The 18,667-nt window shown below is 38.5% G+C and overlaps 1 protein-coding gene across 2 annotated transcripts in view; it reads right to left on the minus strand.

Moving 5' to 3' along the window:
- EXT2 (exostosin glycosyltransferase 2) overlaps positions 1–10,307 on the minus strand; it is a 95,442-nt gene extending 85,135 nt beyond the window's left edge. The window contains exons 1-4 of one of the 2 annotated variants that reach the window (XM_088145756.1): positions 10,210–10,307; positions 7,461–7,598; positions 5,548–6,112; positions 5,032–5,121 (exon numbers count right to left, since the gene is read on the minus strand). In XM_088145756.1, coding sequence (XP_088001882.1) covers positions 5,032–5,121; positions 5,548–6,083 — 626 coding nt within the window. In that variant the 5' untranslated portion in view covers positions 6,084–6,112; positions 7,461–7,598; positions 10,210–10,307. The remainder of the gene's footprint in view (positions 1–5,031; positions 5,122–5,547; positions 6,113–7,460; positions 7,599–10,209) is intronic. The other variant, XM_088145755.1, reaches the window with a different exon arrangement.
- Positions 10,308–18,667: the final 8,360 nt, after the last annotated feature.

An 18,667-nucleotide genomic window follows, 5' to 3' on the forward strand; every position in this document is an offset into this window, starting at 1 on the left:
TTAGGGATGTTGACTGAAGTATCACTAACATGCATTCACCTCTTCCCTCTAGATCAGTATTCCCTAACTTCAGCAACTTTAAGATGCGTGGACTTCAACTCCCAAAATTCCCCAGCCAACATGCTCTAGATAGTTGAGGCAATTTATAGACTGAACCAGTACAAGGGCAGGGTAACAGAAACAAGATAAAAAATGTATACGGTCTAAAGAGAAACCAGACTATTATACAAACATCAATGTATGGAAACAATGCAATGTACTAAGATTTATAACATCATAATAAAAAAGGAACAAAAAACAAGGGAGACTGACACCAAATAAAGAAAAGATGGCAATAATGGGGATGCTAAATGCAGACCGAATATAAATAGTGTAGAGAATTCATTGGTCTAAGCAAGTGACTTTCAGCCAATTTTAGAAAAGGCTTCATTTCCACCTAAATCAAAATATGTGGGCTGATACCTTTCGCATGTACTCCTCCAATGTTCTGACAACTGGCTGGGGCTTATGGAAGTTGAAATTCAAAATATTTGAAAGGCACCCACGTTGCCAACTCTACCATTGGCCCTACTCTCAGAATCAGGAATATTGTCTGAGACTATCCTAGGATCACACCTGGCTCAAAGTATCTTTTATAGCTTAGACTGATCTAATAAATATGAATTTACTGGACAGATAGTCTTCCAACAATTACTCATCCTTTGGCTGTCTCCCATTTGGACTGCTGCAATGTGTTATATACATGTGGCTGTGATCTGTTGTGATTTGTTCCAAAACAAATCCTTTGGAAGCTTCAACCACTCCATATAAGGCTATATTGTTATAGGGAAATAATGGGTATGATCACTTTATGATTGTTAATGGGAAATAATTGGTATGATCACTTTATGATTCTGTTTTATCACGATCATTGACTGTTAATAATTTTTTTACTGCAATTAACTTTAGAAACTCTAAACAGTTTACACAATTCATAAATCTAGTTGCCATAATGTAGGATTTTGGCATAGATTTTACATTTATACAAATTCATGGAGACTTGTAAGTGTCAGGTTTTACACAAGACATGGCTATAAATCTCAATTCTCCAGACACTCAATCTCATATTCAGAAAGTTCCTCACATCAGAAGGTTTATAAAACACAACATGGTTAGATAGGTGTTTCACTGCAGACAAGTTAGAAGACATGTGTACAGAAAAAAAAATCAACCTACTGCAACGCACCAAAATCCTGCCTTATACAGTGGTACCTTGGTTCACGAACTTAATTCGTTCCGTGACTCTGGTCACGAACCAAATTGGTCGCGAACCGAATCAAATTTTCCCATAAGGTTCAATGTAAATACGGTTAATCCGTTCTGAACCATATGTTGTTTTTTTAAACCGCAAAAATATGACACAAAGTACAGCACAAAGAGAGAGAACGCTAACCTTGCTCGACGCGACTTCTGGCGTGGAGGACAGGAAGGCGGGTGGGGAGGCAGATATTGCTTGGAGGGAGAGTCCCCCTCCCTACAGGAAGCCACGACCACATGTCACCGGAGGGAAAATGGCCGTGGATCCTGTTCATAACCTGATCTGGCGTTCGCGAACGGAGGCAAAATTTTGCAAATGGAGCTGTTCATGAACCGAACTGTTCGTGAACAGAAGCGTTCGTGAACCGAGGTACCACTGTATATAACTCTGTTCTAAAGCTGAAATACTGTTTACAGATAAATGGCAATTTGACTGCTTTCTTCCTGCCCTGGACAGTGGGAGATATTTGCTCAACGTTTATATAACAATCCTATCTAGCCTGATAACTGCTGGTTTCTACCTCACCAGTTTCAGCTCTTATATGACATTTTAAAAGATGACTTAAAATTTCACATTCTGAGATAGCAAACAATTCATTAGCAATGGGTGAAATCAAATGCCAATACATCTACTGACAGAACCAAGAAGGGTAAACGATTCCTCCCCCTATCAACTCATATGCATCCCCAACATTTCTTCAAGAAGAAACCAAAAACTCTGGACCAAATTTAGAGAGTATATCCAGGATGGAGGGAAAGTTGTGATTTTATTTATATAAATTTTGTAGGTGCCATCTGATTAACAGAAGTAAAAGACAAACAATACAGAACATATAAGTCCACTGTCCCCTAGAAAGGTTTGGCTACCTATACCTGAAGACAAATAAATAAAGTACAAAGACTTTTGGCCTACGTTTTCTTTATTAATGCAGTTGACTGTTTTTAGGAGGAATGGAATGTGGCTTTGAGAAGAAACATTGAAAGACCTTAAGACTGCAAAACAATAATACTTGACTGCCCTCTGCAGGCTAGCCATGTTCCATCTATGCATAGGATTTGACTTTTTCATTAAACGTTTTTTTCTTCAGTTTTTACATTTACAGTTAAATACTAGAAATACATGCTGCATTAGTCAGTTTTTTGCACAAAAATAATTATTTTTCTTCTAACACCTATTTAATTATCCATACTGAAGTACATATAATTTTAACAGACAACAATGCAGATAATATATTCCTTTTGTAGTGCATTTTGATATACATACTGGAATTTAAAGGCAATGCACATCCCTTAAATCAACATCAAACTTCCCTCACTTTTAACTGTCATGCATTATCTATATAAATATAATGAAATATTGAGGGTAGCTAGACACAAACCAATGACTCATATCTATGGGGCTTTAAGTTTTGAAAGGTTTTACTTTTCATCTTCAATAAGAACATGCCTTTGGAGTAACTGTAAATTGGGCCAAAATCTATATATGGAAATATTTTTTAGAAAGCAGCAAGATAAATCAATGGGCCCTCTGTCTGTTTTCTCTTCTAAAATCAGGGAAGAATACAAAAGGTCAAACAGAGAAGTGTTCTCATTTACTGAATACCCCAAACCAAGCATGTGCACATAGTCTTCCACTTCTTCACCTAACTTGTTTTTGTTGTTGTTGTTCAGTCGTTAAGTCATGTCCGACTCTTCGTGACCCCATGAACCATATCACGCCAGGCCTTCCTGTCCTTCACTGCCTCCCTGAGTTTGCTCAGTTTCATGCTCATTGCTTCAGTGATGCTATCTAACCATCTCATCCTCTGCCGTCCTCTTCTTTTGCCTTCAATCTTTCCCAGCATCAGGGTCTTTTCCAAGGAGTCCTCTCTTCGCATTAGGTGACCAAAGTATCTGAGCTTGAGCTTCATTATCAATCCTTCCAATGAGCAGTCAGGGTTGATTTCCTTTAAGATTGACTGGTTTGACCTCCTAGCAGTCCAGGGGACTCTTAAGAGTCCGGCACCACAGTTCAAAGGCATCAATTTTTCAGCGCTCAGCCTTCTTTATGGTCCAGCTCTCACAGCCATACACTACTACTGGAAAAACTATAGCTTTGACTATGTGGATCTTTGTCGGCAAGATGACATCTCTGCTTTTTAATATGCTGTCTAGGTTTGCCATAGCTTTCCTCCCAAGGAGCAAGCGTCTTTTAATTTCATGGCTGCAGTCTCCGTCTGTGGTGATCTTGGAGCCCAAATAAATGAAGTCTGTTACTGCTTCCATTTCTACCCCTTCTATTTGCCAGGAATTGATGGGTCCAGATGCCATGATTTTAGTTTTTTTAATGTTGAATTTCAAGCCAGCTTTCGCACTCTCCTCTTTCACCCTCATCAAGAGGCTCTTTAGTTCTTCTTTACTTTTTGCCATTAGGGTGGTGTCATCTGCATATCTGAGGTTATTGATGTTTCTCCCTGCAATCTTAATTCCAGCTTGTGATTCTTCCAGCCTGGCATTTCTCATGATGTACTCTACATATAAGTTAAATAAGCAGGTGACAGTATACAGCCTTGTCATACTCCTTTCTCTATTTTGAACCAATCGGTTGTTCCATGACTGGTTCTAACTGTTGCTTCTTGGCCCGCATATAGATTCTCAGGAGACAGGTAAGATGGTCTGGTACCCCCATCTCTTTAAGAATTTGCCAGAGTTTGTTGTGATCCACACAATCAAAGGCTTTTGCATAGTCAATGAAGCAGATGTTTTCTGGAACTCTCGTGCTTTCTCCATGATCCAGCAAATGTTGGCAATTTGATCTCTAGTTCCTCTGCCTCTTCGAAACCCAGCTTGTACATCCAATGTACAATTTTAGAACTACCGGTAGTTCTCGGTTCATGTACTGCTGAAGCCTAGCTTGTAGGATTTTGAGCATAACCTTGCTAGCATGTGAAATGAGTGCAATTGTGCAATAATTTGAGCATTCTTTGGCATTGCCCTTCTTTGGAATTGGAACGTAAACTGACCTTTTCCAATCCAGTGGCCACTGTTGCGTTTTCCAAACTTGCTGGCATATTGAGTGCAGCACTTTAACACCATCGTCTTTTAGTATTTTAAATAACTCAGCTGGAATACTGTCATTTCCACTAGCTTTGTTGTTAGCAATGCTTCCTAAGGCCCACTTGACTTCACTCTCTAGATGTCTGGCTCAAGGTCAGTGACCACACCAGCATGGACATCAGGAACATTAAGATCTTTCTTGTATAGTTCTTCTGTGTATTCTTGCCACCTCTTCTTAATCTCTTCTGCTTCTGTTAGGTCCCTGCCTTTTTTGTCCTTTATCGTGCCCATCTTTGCACTAAACGTTCCTTTGATATCTCCAATTTTCTTGAAGAGATCTCTAGTCTTCCCCATTCTATTGCCTTCCTCAATTTCTTTGCATTGTTCATTTAATAAGGCCTTCTTATCTCTCCTTGCTATTCTCTGGAAATCGGCATTCAGTTGCTTATATCTTTCCCTTTCACCCTTGCTTTTCGCATTCCTTCTTTCCACAGCTACTTGTAAAGCCCCAGCAGACAGCCATTTTGCTTTCTTGCATTTCTTTTTCTTTGGGATGGTTTTAGTTGCTACCTCCCGTACAATGTTACGGACCTCCGTCCATAGTTCTTCAGGCACTCTTTCTACCAGATCTAATCCTCTAAACTTGTTTAGAGACCACTTACAAAAAGACTGAAATAAACAACAGTGAATATTGCCTACCTGTCCCTTGGAACATCCAATGCTGTGTTATAATCAGGTGGTCCTCCAGGCAGCATATTGAACAAGAGATGATTCGTGCCTCGATCCCAACTAAAAAGATAAAGGAAATGAAAAAAAAAATCTGAACACAACACAGAACAGGTACTTGAATGTTGGACATAAATAAAACCCCAAAGCAATTCTAAAATAAAACAGCTAACAAAAATTAAAATATCCCAGCTATCCCCGTTCCTCTGATTTCTGCACCAACAATTAGCCTGTTTGCAATCTTATACAAAACTATTAAGAAACAAATCATAAGAGTCCAACTGAACTTATTTCTAGTGTATGGGTATAGGATCACAGCCTTAATTATTAATCTTTGGGAGGAAAGGCCACTCAGTAATTAAGACTGTTCTTCAACATCAAAAGCTAAAATGATATTCATAACTTCACTATCACATTTTTTCATAATTCCTTTTCTTGACTTCCTGTTTTAGCTCTGAAATTTACTATAAGTTTTCTCTAGGTAGGTACCGGGATAATTGTGCCAAAGCCTGAGCTGTTTCCTTGATGCGCAGTGTGTTCTGGTTCAGAACATCAATAGATGGTACAAATAGACAAGCACGATTGATGTCATCTGTGTAGAAGTCACTATCAGAAATAGCAGTTAATAGTTCATTGTATTCCTTGGAAATGGTATGACTGACTGGCATGTTATATTCATCCACATACTTCTTTAGGGAATAAATATAGACTTTGATCTTATTTTTGGGATTGAAGCCACAGCGATAAACATCAAAACATGTGTGCATCCTGCAGCTAAGATCTCCTCGTTCTGGAATGGCACTTTCTGCAGGAATCTTGATTACAGGTACATCATGAATGCTGCGCTTCTCAAGGGTCCACTCATTTGAGGACTCAATGGAGTGAGGCCAGAACTGGAACATGCCAGTGGCAATTAACCCCAGTAGCACAACAGAAAAGAGAGCAATGTAGTAGATGCGATGTTTGGTCTTCATTCTTGGGATGAGGGCTGGACCCCGAGTGTTGTATTTGACTGACGCACACATAATGAAATAAGCCACCTTCCCACAAGCTTCTGTAGAATACATATAAAGAAAAATTAAAAGGGAATATTTTATTACTAAACCAGTAAAACATGTTTGCTGATAAAAAATAAATATTACATAGATATTTCCATTCTCATCTCCAATTTCTGCTTTCTTTTTTTTTAAAGCACTTCTGACTTTTGCTTTATATATCTATTATTCTGGAACTCTGTCTCATAGAGTATCAGCTTTATGAGAAAAGACCACAAAGCCAATAGGATATGTAACAACATGGGCCACATTGAATATATCCCCAAAGCAAGTATACATCCCAAATTTTGATTGTCATCTACTACTATTTAGCTTCTGGTTCCAATATCATACTGGACATATGAGGTTCCTATCTAGGTTTATGATTTCTTGCTAAAGCAGACCAAAAAATAGCCCATTTTCTATCCCAAATAGGAAAACCTAAATTATCAACTGCACATGTACTCATTTAAGACCATTTCAAGTAATTCACACATATTTCCTCAAAAATCCTTGTAATTACCCTGTAAGGTTAAAACAACACCACAAGAGTCATATTGTGGCATCTTCAAGCTAATTTATGAGCCTCTGTGGTTCTCAAGCTGTAGATATATGGAGCATAGTCTTACAGTGCAACAAACTACACACTATCCTCCTTGGAAATCTGCAAAGTAATTATTTTCCACATATTACAAACAGAGGACCAAGGCTAATAAATAGCAACCTTCCCAAAGCCACATCGCAAATGTATAGCCAAGCTAAAGTCTGAGTCAAGGACTACCTGCTTTACTATATAATCTCAGCGTACATTATTCATACAATTATGGTAAACTGAAAATAGTTTTGTACTTATATAAGCCACTTCAGTTAAATGTAAAGCAAGCAAAATGAAAAATATCTTCCTACATTATTTTTTTTACATTTATTACAAAATTCATATCCCTCTTATTCAGAGACTCTAAACAGTTCACAAATTATCAATTCATAAATCTACTAAGTACAAGGATAAATCTGTTATTCTCTCCGAAGGAGCGGGTCTTAGACTCTGGGAACCATTTAGTTTCCTTATTCAGTTTGATTGGAGACTAGGTGAAAGCTATCCAACACAATCAGATCATGATATATATATATATTTAGGAGAGGGCACATCATTGCCTCTTGGTGAAGCTCAGTTTATAGAGGTGGAAAAGGGAGATTTAAGGATTCTGCCTGCAGTGCAGTACCAGGCTACACAACTGGATATAAAAATTGGAAAGCTCAATGACATTTGGCACGGTTTTGAATTTTAGACATCTATCATAAGATTTGTGCAGTTTTAGGCAAGAAATGGAGACCCAATCTACAAATATTTTTTCAGGTTTCACTTACCTGAAAACTACTTTTTCCAAATATAAGCTGCACACATGTTGAATTTATCTATTTGAAGCAGGACATCAACATACATCAAGTAATGCTTTCCTGAAGTACATATAAGCAAAAGTCTGACTTGTGATTCTCATTTGAATTCTAAAGGAGGGAACAGAAGTATTATATTGTACAAATCCTTCCAATATGATACATGAAAATTTATACTTAAAAACTGGCACCAGATCACAAAGTGATCTTGAAATTCAAAATGGCAAAGCAGAAGTGGGTAAGCAGACCATATGGGGAAATATTTTGTACAACATATTCAGGGGCTGAAACAGATGTCTTCTCTAAATATATGCAAGTAATAAAATTAACTCACAAACCATTACTAAATTTTCCCAGTTATATTTCAATTTATGTCATTTGAGATTTCAATAATGGTTTGCAGTAAAATAAAAGCTTAGGGTTTTTTAAAAAAAAATATTGAGAGTCTTGCCATTTTTTTCAATTAGAAAACATTCATGCTTTAAATTAAGGCTCTCTAATTATACTCAATTAAACACACTGTAATTAATTGTGGTGAATCCTATTCTCTTCCCCAGAGAATTTTCAATTTACCACACACTGAGAAAAAAAGAACCACTTAGATTGCCCCAGCAACCATCAATCAAATCTTTATTGCAGTCATAGGCCAGAACTGCATGCAATTCCAAAAAGACAATCAGAATAAATAAATTTTACATAAGATTTATGTAAAATCTTATACATAAATGAGAAATAAACTATAAGACAAGCCTAAAAGGCAGCACATAATTTGCTACTCAACCTTCCCATGCAAGCTGCTTTCCAACTTTTGTTAAAAGTGACTTTTCTTTTTTTTCTAAAAACCTGTCACATGAACATAATATGCACCCATTAATAAGCTCCATAAATAACTAGTACATTGTTTTATGTATTTATTTAAAAAATAAACAATTCTATAATATATATCATTAAAGAAATCTCTATCACTGCCTCAATTGGTTAATATAGTGCAGATCTTCTTCAGAAAGCTCCTTGATCTTGTTAATATTTTCCTCACAAAGACATTTTAATAGTTAATATATTGCCTATTGCCACTATAATAAAAGATCTTAGCATAGTAATGAAACTAATCCCCCACTCGCTCATCCACATACACAGTGGAATAACTTGATTTCATATTAAGATCAGATATCTGAGACAACTCTTAATGTGCTAAGGAAAATATTTTCTTCCTCCAGTATACTGCTATGGAACTACTTAATCACCTATATATGGATTATTACTCACTTGTGGATTCACTGCTACAAAAAAAAAACTTAGAAGTAACCAGTAAAAATATTAGCTATATGTAATTTTCAAAGTCAAGTAAACTGCAGAGTTGAGGATTTCCCCCCATCAAATGCTCAGCCATTTTCTCCATTAATTCCATAAATGATGGGGGGGAGAAAGACTGCACAAGTATCAAACCAGAACGAAAACGTGAATTCTACATCAACCAAATTAGTTACAGAAGTTGTGAAAAAAAATTCTGATATTAAAATCTGTTTAAACAAATTATGTTAACATCAGCAAAGACTTAGTGGGGAAACTGTCCTTCTTACGCAATCTGGATTAGTGACTGCTTCCACAACTTCCAACACCTGACAGCCACGCTTAGAATGCAGGATTTGCAGCTTTTGTTTGCATGCCATGCTCCATTATAAGTAATTTAACCATGGCCCACCAAATTAACCCAATGTTCTGGTTCATATAACAGACTACACTATAACCAGTCGCCTGGAATTGGTTCATACCACATGTGAGGATAGTGTGTCTTGCAAGCACAGATATTCAAGGGTTTCAGACTTTAATCTGGAAATTTAGGACGAAAGTGGTGTGAACCATCTGTGGGAAAAGTGGGACAGTTGGGATTCCTTGGAATAAACACGTGTTGCACAAACGTATTTATGATTCAAGGCTTTACTTTCAAACACTCAGCATTAAGCCATTTAAATTCAATAGCTGGATTCACACAACATGCTAAACCATTAACCATAATTTTTCAGTGAAAACGGTTAAGCTAAACCAAACAAGATGCTTTAAAGCTTAGCATGCTGTGTAAGCTAGGCCATCACTTTAAGCCATAATGTGATTTGGCTTTGCTTAGCATGTTAAACAAAGACGTCAGTTTGTTAACCACGGTTTATCAATCAGCATTTTACACAAATAAAGCCAAGAAAAAAGGTAATAGACACACAAAGTCTGGCTAGCTGTACCCATCTTTATTACTCTTTCTATCTAAGAGCATAACTTCTTGATCAATTTCATGCACTTCCTTGGATTAAAAGGGTAATTATCATACTCTTTGCTAATCAACGGTTGTCCGGATTTTTATTAGCCTTAGTTTATAAGATTTGAGGCTTAACCTCACATAGGTGTATTTCTGAACTGATTTTATCCTTTTCACCGTGAAGCACGAAGTTGTGCTGTAAAAGGAGAATAGCGAGATGGGTGAAGGCATTCAGAGGGAAGAAACCGAGTATTTCAAGACAGTCATTGTACCCACGCAGAAACCGACACTACTCAGGGCGGTTTCGGGGTCTCAAAGAAGTGGGAGCGTTTCATCTCCCGCTTCTCTGAATACCTGAAGCCACGCACTGCCAAAACCAGACCGCTCCCCCAACCTCTGAGAAACCGAGTTAGAAGCACCCTCCGCAAGAACCACGCCAGAACAACTTCGAGTTGTCACGGATACTTCTCTCACCTGCGGACCTTCCGCCCGACGGCTCGGCGGAGGGGACCGCGTTCGGGAGACGCTCCCCTCGCCCCTCCGTCATTCGCCAGCCGCAGCCGACGTTTCCGGCTTCCGGTTGAGCGTGACGTTATTTCCTGTGCGCTTTCAGTCCCCCGTGAGCGGCGGAGTTTCGAGCCGTGGAACTCAGCACATCTTGTCTGAGTTATAGATTGCGACGGCAGTTCTCGGAGCGTCGGAACCCCCGGCCAGAGACTTTTCCCATCTCTGCAGCGGCCCAGCCATGATCCCTCAGATGTCGCTACCGAAAGAGAACAAACCCTAGATTTGGAGTCGTTTAAATTGCAGAGTATGTCTGTTGGTGGATCTTGAGGTTCTAGTGTATATATGCTTTAAGAAAACGCGCAAACCTGGTTTACCTATTCTTGCGCTTCCTGGCCGTATGTGGCATGAGTACCGCTTGGGTATATACTAAGTTGGGGGAGATGGGCAGCATACAAATTTAATAAATAAACAAACAAATAAGATTAATTCCGAATGAAAGTACAGCTGTTAGGAGACTCAGTTGTTCAGGAGAATGGAGTGCAATTGATTTTGGAAAGGATGACCCTTTTCCAGAATGCTGGTGTTCAGAGTATTATTATTATCAGCATCCTGCCTTTTTAATAAATAACTCAAGGCGGTGAACGGACCTAATGCTCCTGCCTCCTATTTTCCCCACAACAACCCTGTGAGATGAGATGGGCTGGGCTGAGAGAAAGCGATTGGCCTGAAGTCACCCAGCCACCTTTCATGCCTAAGAGAGGCCTAGAACTCACAGTCTCCTGCTTTCTAGGCCAGCACCTTCACCACTACACCAAACTGGTATAGGATTGAAGTTAAATCCATCATGGAACTGACTTCTGTCTCTTGTAAATTAATGCTACTTGTTTAGGTTGAGGATTACCTAGATGAAATCTAAATCAACTCTATTTCAACTTTGATTCCTGCAATCTGCTCTTCATCCATCTGCCTTTCATGAAAGCCTGAAACCATTGGATAGTATAGAATGCATATGTATCTAATGCTTGGAATAATGTAACCCTGGAGATCTGTCATTTATTTGCTGCATATTGCTCCTCTCCCAAGATTCTTGGCTCTTGACAAAGATGTAAAACTAAACAGAACAAAAGATGATAAAAGCCCATGAAACACAGAAACACCTGTGTTATCAAACCTGAGTCAAAAGATAAAAATGGAAGCGCAGCGTCACCACTAAAACTAATGTTTGCCTGTAGAAGACTGTTTTAACTTACTTATAGAGGCTTATAGCAGAGGTACAGATGCACTTTTGGAGGCAAATGTTCCAAATGTTATGACTACTAAAATGAAGATCTGGCTTTGAGTTTATACGGCCCTTCCCTCTCATGGGCTGGCACCCTAAATATCACCTCCCTCAGTGATCATCCAGGAGAGGCAAAATCTTATCAGGAGTAGACACTTTCTAAACTAATCTGGGATTTTTGCCATGTAGGGTTCTATAGGTAAAAACCAGCGGTAGGAAGATTAGGACAGTGTGTGTATGATCAGTAAATATTAGAACTTATACTAATGTCACATCTTAAAGAGGCAGTATTTCTATTTAAGCTTTAGATATATTGTCTCTATGATGTGTGGCTGTCAAAGTGTATTACATACACATTTGGACTGTGTATGTAATACACTTTGTAAGTGTAAGTGGCATTTGGATTGAACAGTTTTTATCTCCAGTTGTAATCTGAGCAATATATATCATGTTTACTCACATGAACAAACAAGGCATTAAATTGGAGCTGTATATGCATCATCATCATAAAGAGGAAGAAATAATAGTAATATAGTAATTAAAATATAGTAATATAGTACTAAAATATAGTAATATTTTCTATATGAAGCTTAAACAGTAGGGGAGAACTTGCAGGATGTAAGTAAAATTATACTTTACCTTTTATCACACAGTATCTAATAAGAATTGACATCTATAGAAGCAACAATTTTATTTTTTGTAATAGGTAAGGTAAAAGCATTCATATGACTGAAGTTCCTTAACCCACTGAAACGAGGGAACAGCAACTCAAAATAAGAGGTAGAAGAGTCTGTTTAGCATATGATCTCTTACATGTTAATAGATTATTCTCTTGATTTACTATTTTAGAAACATAGTTGCTACCACTTTATAACAGTTTTACAATAGATCACTATATTCCTCTGTAGAGAAATGTAGCTTTTTACATCTCTCCTCAAAGATTCATATGCCATGTGTTTTGTGCTACTTGAAATAAACTTGCACAAAAAAATGCAGCTGATTTAAGGAGTTAATTCATTAGCATGATTATGATTCTTGAAGCAGCCACATTCTTTTCAAGGAATTTTTGAAGCATGCACAGCCATGTTAGGTATGAAGGCCATTTGGGTGCCTTTGGGCCAATCACTCTCTCTCTCAGCCCAAACCACCTCACAGGGTTGTGGGTTATTGTAGGGAAAATAGGAGAAAGGAGTGTTGGGTATGTTTGCTGCCTTGAGTTGACCAAATATTTTTTAAAAGGTGGGATAAAAATATAATAATAATGATAATAATAATATTGTTTAACACTGATACCCTTTGTGCTGGATGGACAAAAATCAGGATATTTTATTTTTACAAACTGGGATACTTAGTTGCAAATAAAAACTATCAATTCCAGTACTTTCTTCCTATATTTCTCCATTTACATCTTTCCTCCATATATGCTGTTGTGACATTCTAGACATTCCTTTAGCTCCACGTCTAAAAAATTACTCTTTCTCAGAGGTAAAGAAGAAGCTCAGAAACATCCCTATATATCCAAGTTGAAAAATGAATATCCTCTTGGCTTCAAATATGGTTCTTGTTTGTATTATGACCATACTTCCTATCCTTCTGTAAAGGATGAATGTACTTTTTACTTTGAAAAATATAAGCAGCTCTTAGAATTGACAAGGTAGTTAAAATATTAATTTAACTCCTTTATAGGAATGGTCCTAAATATAGTATTGGAGAGTTCTGACTTCAGAGTTTAGGAGCATTCAAAGCACTACTGTTTGCAAACTAGCAGAGCAGAAGAAAGGTGACTTTGTGCATTTTATTTTTTTACTGAGAAAATCCTTCATGTTAGGAACCTTAAGTTTGCAACCCTTCTTTAATGATACTTTTGTTCAAATCAAGTCACAATTAAGTAAAAGGAGATAGGAACGGGGAACCCTTGCATTTGTCTTCTTTGCAGAAGATACACTGAGGACCGAATTGGGATTTTGAGGAGGAGAATTTAATAAATAGACAAATAATGGTTATAAAAGTTTATATATAATAGGCACATAGAAATGAATGCATTCCTAACATGTGTCTGAAAGTTCTTAGACAACTCAAGTGTGATCATAGAAAAATCTTTACTATGGCATGGCATAAAAGGACTGGAAAATAAGTAAAAGAAATCCAAGATGGAATCTGTGAAGTTACTGGCTGGATACCCAAGTATCATTTTCCCAATTAATTGATGGATAATGTTATCAGAATTATAAACAGAATTATGAAGCATGTAAAAGTGAAATTTGCTGAAGAATAAATATAACTTTTGCAAAAGGAATCCCACTTAATGACATTTCACAGTTCCCTAGAAATATCAGCAAGCATGTGCATAAGAGTGATGGAACTGACTGCAGGTGAACACAGATTTTCTCCTGAGTCACACTTTGAGTGGTCACATATACAAATACTGAGGCATTAGAGAAGACAATGCCTAAGGATGATCTCACGTAATCTTCCTTTGCTGTTGTACTTCTAGCATCTGCTACTTTGGGTAGCTAAGGAGGTTGGATATGAATATTTTCAGTGTGCCAAATAGATACTGTTTGTTCAGATTTTCAGAAAGTCCATCAGAATCTCATGAACAAATGTAGCGGTTGTGGCATAGAAAGTGTTTCTTAGCAATCTATTAAAATATAAGAAGTGTTTCATAAGGGAGGTATGTAAACAATGGGTACCTCTCCCCCAAGTTCTGTAATGTAGATGGAGTTCAAATATTATTTACCATTAATGATCAGCCATGAGGTTTGCAGATATCAGTAATTAAATAGATTGGTTGAAATAAAGGACAGGGAAGAGCTCCAAAAGGATCTATACAATCTGGGTGAGTAAGCAAACGTAAGGAGAGTCAGTTTGGTGTAGTGGTTTAAGGCACCAGGCTAGAAACCAGGAGACTATGACTTCTAGTCCTGCTTTAGTCATGAAGCCAGCTGGGTGGACCACTCACTCTCTCTTAGCCCTAGGAAGAAATGGCAAACTGCTTCCAAAAATCTTGCCAAGAAAACTGCATGGTTTTGTCTAGGCAGGAGTCAAGAATGACTCAAAGGAACCTACGAATACATAAGCAAAAGTAAAGAGATGCACATTGCAAGACAATTTTCACCACAGTTATAGTGATTGGGATTTGAATTGGCAATATCTGACTGGCTAGGAAAGGGATCTTGGAGTAATGGTGGATACATTAAAAATGTTGATTCACGCTATGATTCCTATAAATAACATGTTGGAAATTATTGGAAAAATAAAACTCCCAATATAATATTTTTAGACAAACCTATAATGTGGCATCTTTAGTATTGTAATCCTGCTCATACCTCAAAAAGATGTTCAAGAGTTGTAAAAGTTACAGGAAAAGGAACTGAGAGAATTGAGTAACATTCCTATAAAGAAAGGTGTTTACCCCCAGTGGATAATAAAAGTAGAGCTGTTTACCCCCAGTGGATAATGAGTAAGTGAGCATGATGTAAATATATATAGAATTATGTACATGGATAGAAATGGCTAAGAGAATGAGGGATCTTCCTCCTAATAAAATGCAGGCTCTGGAATCTTTCTTGAAAATGACTTTTTAACCATATCTTTACAACAAGACAGAGGTTGAAACACGCCCTGAATTGTTAGGATAGCAGACGTGTGGGATTTCCAAAGCCAGGAACTGTAAGGGTGCAAGCAAGATACCCAGGGATCCTCTGTTAATGCTTCAACAGGCAATAGAGCCATAATATCTTCAAATACTTCACAACCTCCATTCAGACTGTTCAGTCTACAATTTTCTTCTCAGTTTGGCCTTTTCCCTAGCATAGGCTCCCTCATTTACTGTTAGAAACAACGTCTCTCTGCCGTTCAACTTTCAGAATTGGTTGCTGTTTCCCGTTTCTCCCATTTCAGCTGTATTTTCTTATCCACCACAGTAATAAACTCAGCCAATCTACTCAAAGTAAAAATGAGGGTTCAGGCCTATCATTTTGCCCACATTTCCAGACATCTCTCTGGAAGGCTGAACTCCAACAGCAGAGGGCAGTGCTGTTCCACTGAAGTCCAAAAACGTACAGTGTATGCTTGTTGAAGGAGAAACCTGGCCAGTGAGGCTTTGCAGGTACTGAAGTGGGCCATCCAGAGCTAAGCGTAACAATTAGCATCCCTTTCTACGGTGACAGAAGGAAGAGCATAAATTTCTCTCGGCTATCAAGATCTAGCTAGTGATTAGAATTGTTTTGTTTTGTTTTGTTTTGTTTTGTTTTTTTCCCCCATTGCTTCCAGAGATGAAAAATGCAAGAAAAGAAAAAAACATTTAAGTCCTGCTATGGTGAGTAGTAAGATGAACGGAAGGATGAGAGGGAAAAGGAGAATGGACCTACAGTGGCCATATGGCCCTTATTATAAAGGACAGTCCTTTATTTCAGAAAGCTGTCCTTTGTTAGAATATGCATTTTTGTAAAGTTTTTCTTGGTCTTGCTCTTGAATTTTCCTTTGTAAAGCAAAATTATGAACATAAACATTTTTTTATCTTTATGAACCTCTTTCTGATTTGCCTCTTTTTCAGGCTTGTCCTTTATTTTTTCCAAGAAAATATGGTCACTGTAACCTACACAGAGGCACTCCAAGCAATCAGTAAGCCCCATAGAATTGGTCAGGAAAGCTGAAGGAACTGCGGCAAATCCCAATATCTTGTCATTTGATTTGTGACTCAGCATAAATGAAAGGAGCACTTTTTTGGTGTTTTTTTTGTTTTGTTTTTAAGGGAATTTTCTTGCAGAATCTTCATGGACAAATCAGCTGGAGAAAGTTGGTGGAAAGGGGGAAAATCTCATGGTGAAACAATCTTGAATACAGAAGAGCAGTTTATAATGACTCTGGTTGCAACTCGAGTTGGACTCAAGTCGAGATAAAGTTTCCCATAAGGTTCAATGTAAATATGGTTAATCCGTTCCGCCCTCCGAATTTGGTCGCACCACGAGGCAAATTTCCCCCGTAAGGTTCAATGTAAATATGGCTAAACAGTTCTGAAACATAGGCATTTTATTTTTAAACCTCAAAAACCTTCCAAACGCCACAAAACACACCACAAGCCTCACTGAACGTCTCCTTGCTACCATGATCTCGCCCACAGGAAGCCGCAATCACGTGGCAGCAGGGAAAATGGCCGTGGATCCAGTTCGTAAGTAGAGGCAAGTTCGTAAGTAGAGGTAAAATTTTTGGGGCCGGAGCTGGTCGTATCTCAAAAAATTCGTAAGTAGGGGCGTTCGTAAGCAGAGGTACCACTGTACATAAATAATATCTTCCAAGGTGCTACTGATAGAAAAGATATTAAAATACAGGAACATCTTCAAGGTGCTGGCCACCCCCAGGGTTGGTTACCCCTTTTCTCGCCTCACACATGTTAGCAGAGCCAAGTCTTAATTGCTTTCCAGAAGGTCAAGAGAGTAGGGGCCTGCCTCACCTCTGGGGGGAGGGAATTCCATGGGGCGGGGGCCACAGCAGAGAAGGCTCTCCTTCTGGCCCCCACCAGTTGACATTCTTTCATCAACAGGGTCTGCAGCATACCCTCTGCTTGACCATGTGGGACAGGTTGATATAATGGGGGTGAGACAGTCCCTTAGGTAACCTGGTACACAACATGTAGTTGAGCAAAGGCCCTCCTGGCCACCATTGCCACCTGCTCCTCGAGCAGGAGTCGTGAGTCCAGAAGGACCCCCAGATTACACACTGGGTCTGTCTGGGGTAGTGCAATCCCATCCAGAACCAAAGATAGTAAATCCTTGGATACAGAGGAGCCCCCAACCCACAGCCATTCCATCTTACCAGGGTTAGGCTGAAGCCTGTTGTTCCCCATCCAGACGCCCACAGCCTCCAGGCACTGCAAAAGGATAGTCACAGCATCACTCAGATCACCTGGGATGGAGATGTATAATTGGGTATCATCTGCATATTGATGATACCTCATCCCATAGTGGTCGATGATCTCACCCAGTGGTTTCATGTAGATGTTAAAAAGGAGCAGGGAAAGTACTGAACCTTGTGGCACCTCACAAAGGAGGGGCTGTGGGCTGGACCTCACCCCCTATCAACACCACATTGGATCAGACTGTTAGCATGGCTTAATTATCTGAAGACTCTAAGCCAAATATAAGTATCTGTCACTCTTGAAATTCCTTTGATATGTCCACCATTTTGAGGTGGGAACACAAAAAACCTCCAGCACAAGCCTTAAATAATAGAAGAAGAAAGAAGTCCCCAAAACACAAAACAGCCCTGTCCCATTGTGGCCTCAGTCTCCCTCAAAATGTTAACAATGGCTCTTGCTTATCCCTTCTGTAAACAATGGGGTGGTTGTGCTCCACCATTTAACTGATCGTTGTTTCTTAGGTTCTCCATGAATATCCATTCATCCAATATTTTGTTGATGGGGTTAATGTAGTGACCTTTAATTGAATTAGATTTACTCTACTGAACACAATAGAACGTATTTCCAAAAAAGCTTGTGATACACCAACTGCTTTGCTTAGCTAGCCATGTGTTCTCTTTCCCAAGTGGGTTAGAGAAACCCGGGCTTCTCTCTGGGAACGTGCATGTTCATGCTGTCCTACTATATTACTAATGCTCATTTTAACCTTATATCCAGCTATTTTAAGGAAGCATGCTGTCACTGACTGTCCTCTCACTGTAGAAGATGATATTACTTATTGCATAGCTGAGGCAGGCTCTGCATTTAGTACAATGTCATAACACTTCTGGAATGATGCTAAGAGAGCTAAATTAAGTATCCACAAGATATAGGTCATGACAACATATAGGTCATGAAAGCAGAATGTGCTTATCATTATGAAATTTACAGAATGCTATATGCTGTCACTTTATTAGTAAATTAACCTATTCCAGATGTTGGGGTCCTAAACTATATGATCAAACAACAAGAGAAGTTCCTAGTACTTGCTTCCCACTATCAAGTAACTTTACATCCCAGTGATCAAGTAACTGGTGCTTAAATTATTTGAAGAATGTCCATAGCAAAGTGGGATAGTGGATGGACAGAGACAAGACTCAGAGCAGAAGTAAAATGTATTTCACATTTTCACCCTTTGCTTCTTAATAAAACAACACAATTACTTCAGGGTCCAAACCTTTAAAATC

This window comes from Python bivittatus, unplaced genomic scaffold (genome assembly GCF_059951505.1).
Source record: "Python bivittatus isolate LINGU-HERP-01145 unplaced genomic scaffold, Pbiv_v1 ctg000480_np1212, whole genome shotgun sequence".
Taxonomy (NCBI): Eukaryota; Metazoa; Chordata; class Lepidosauria; order Squamata; family Pythonidae; genus Python; species Python bivittatus.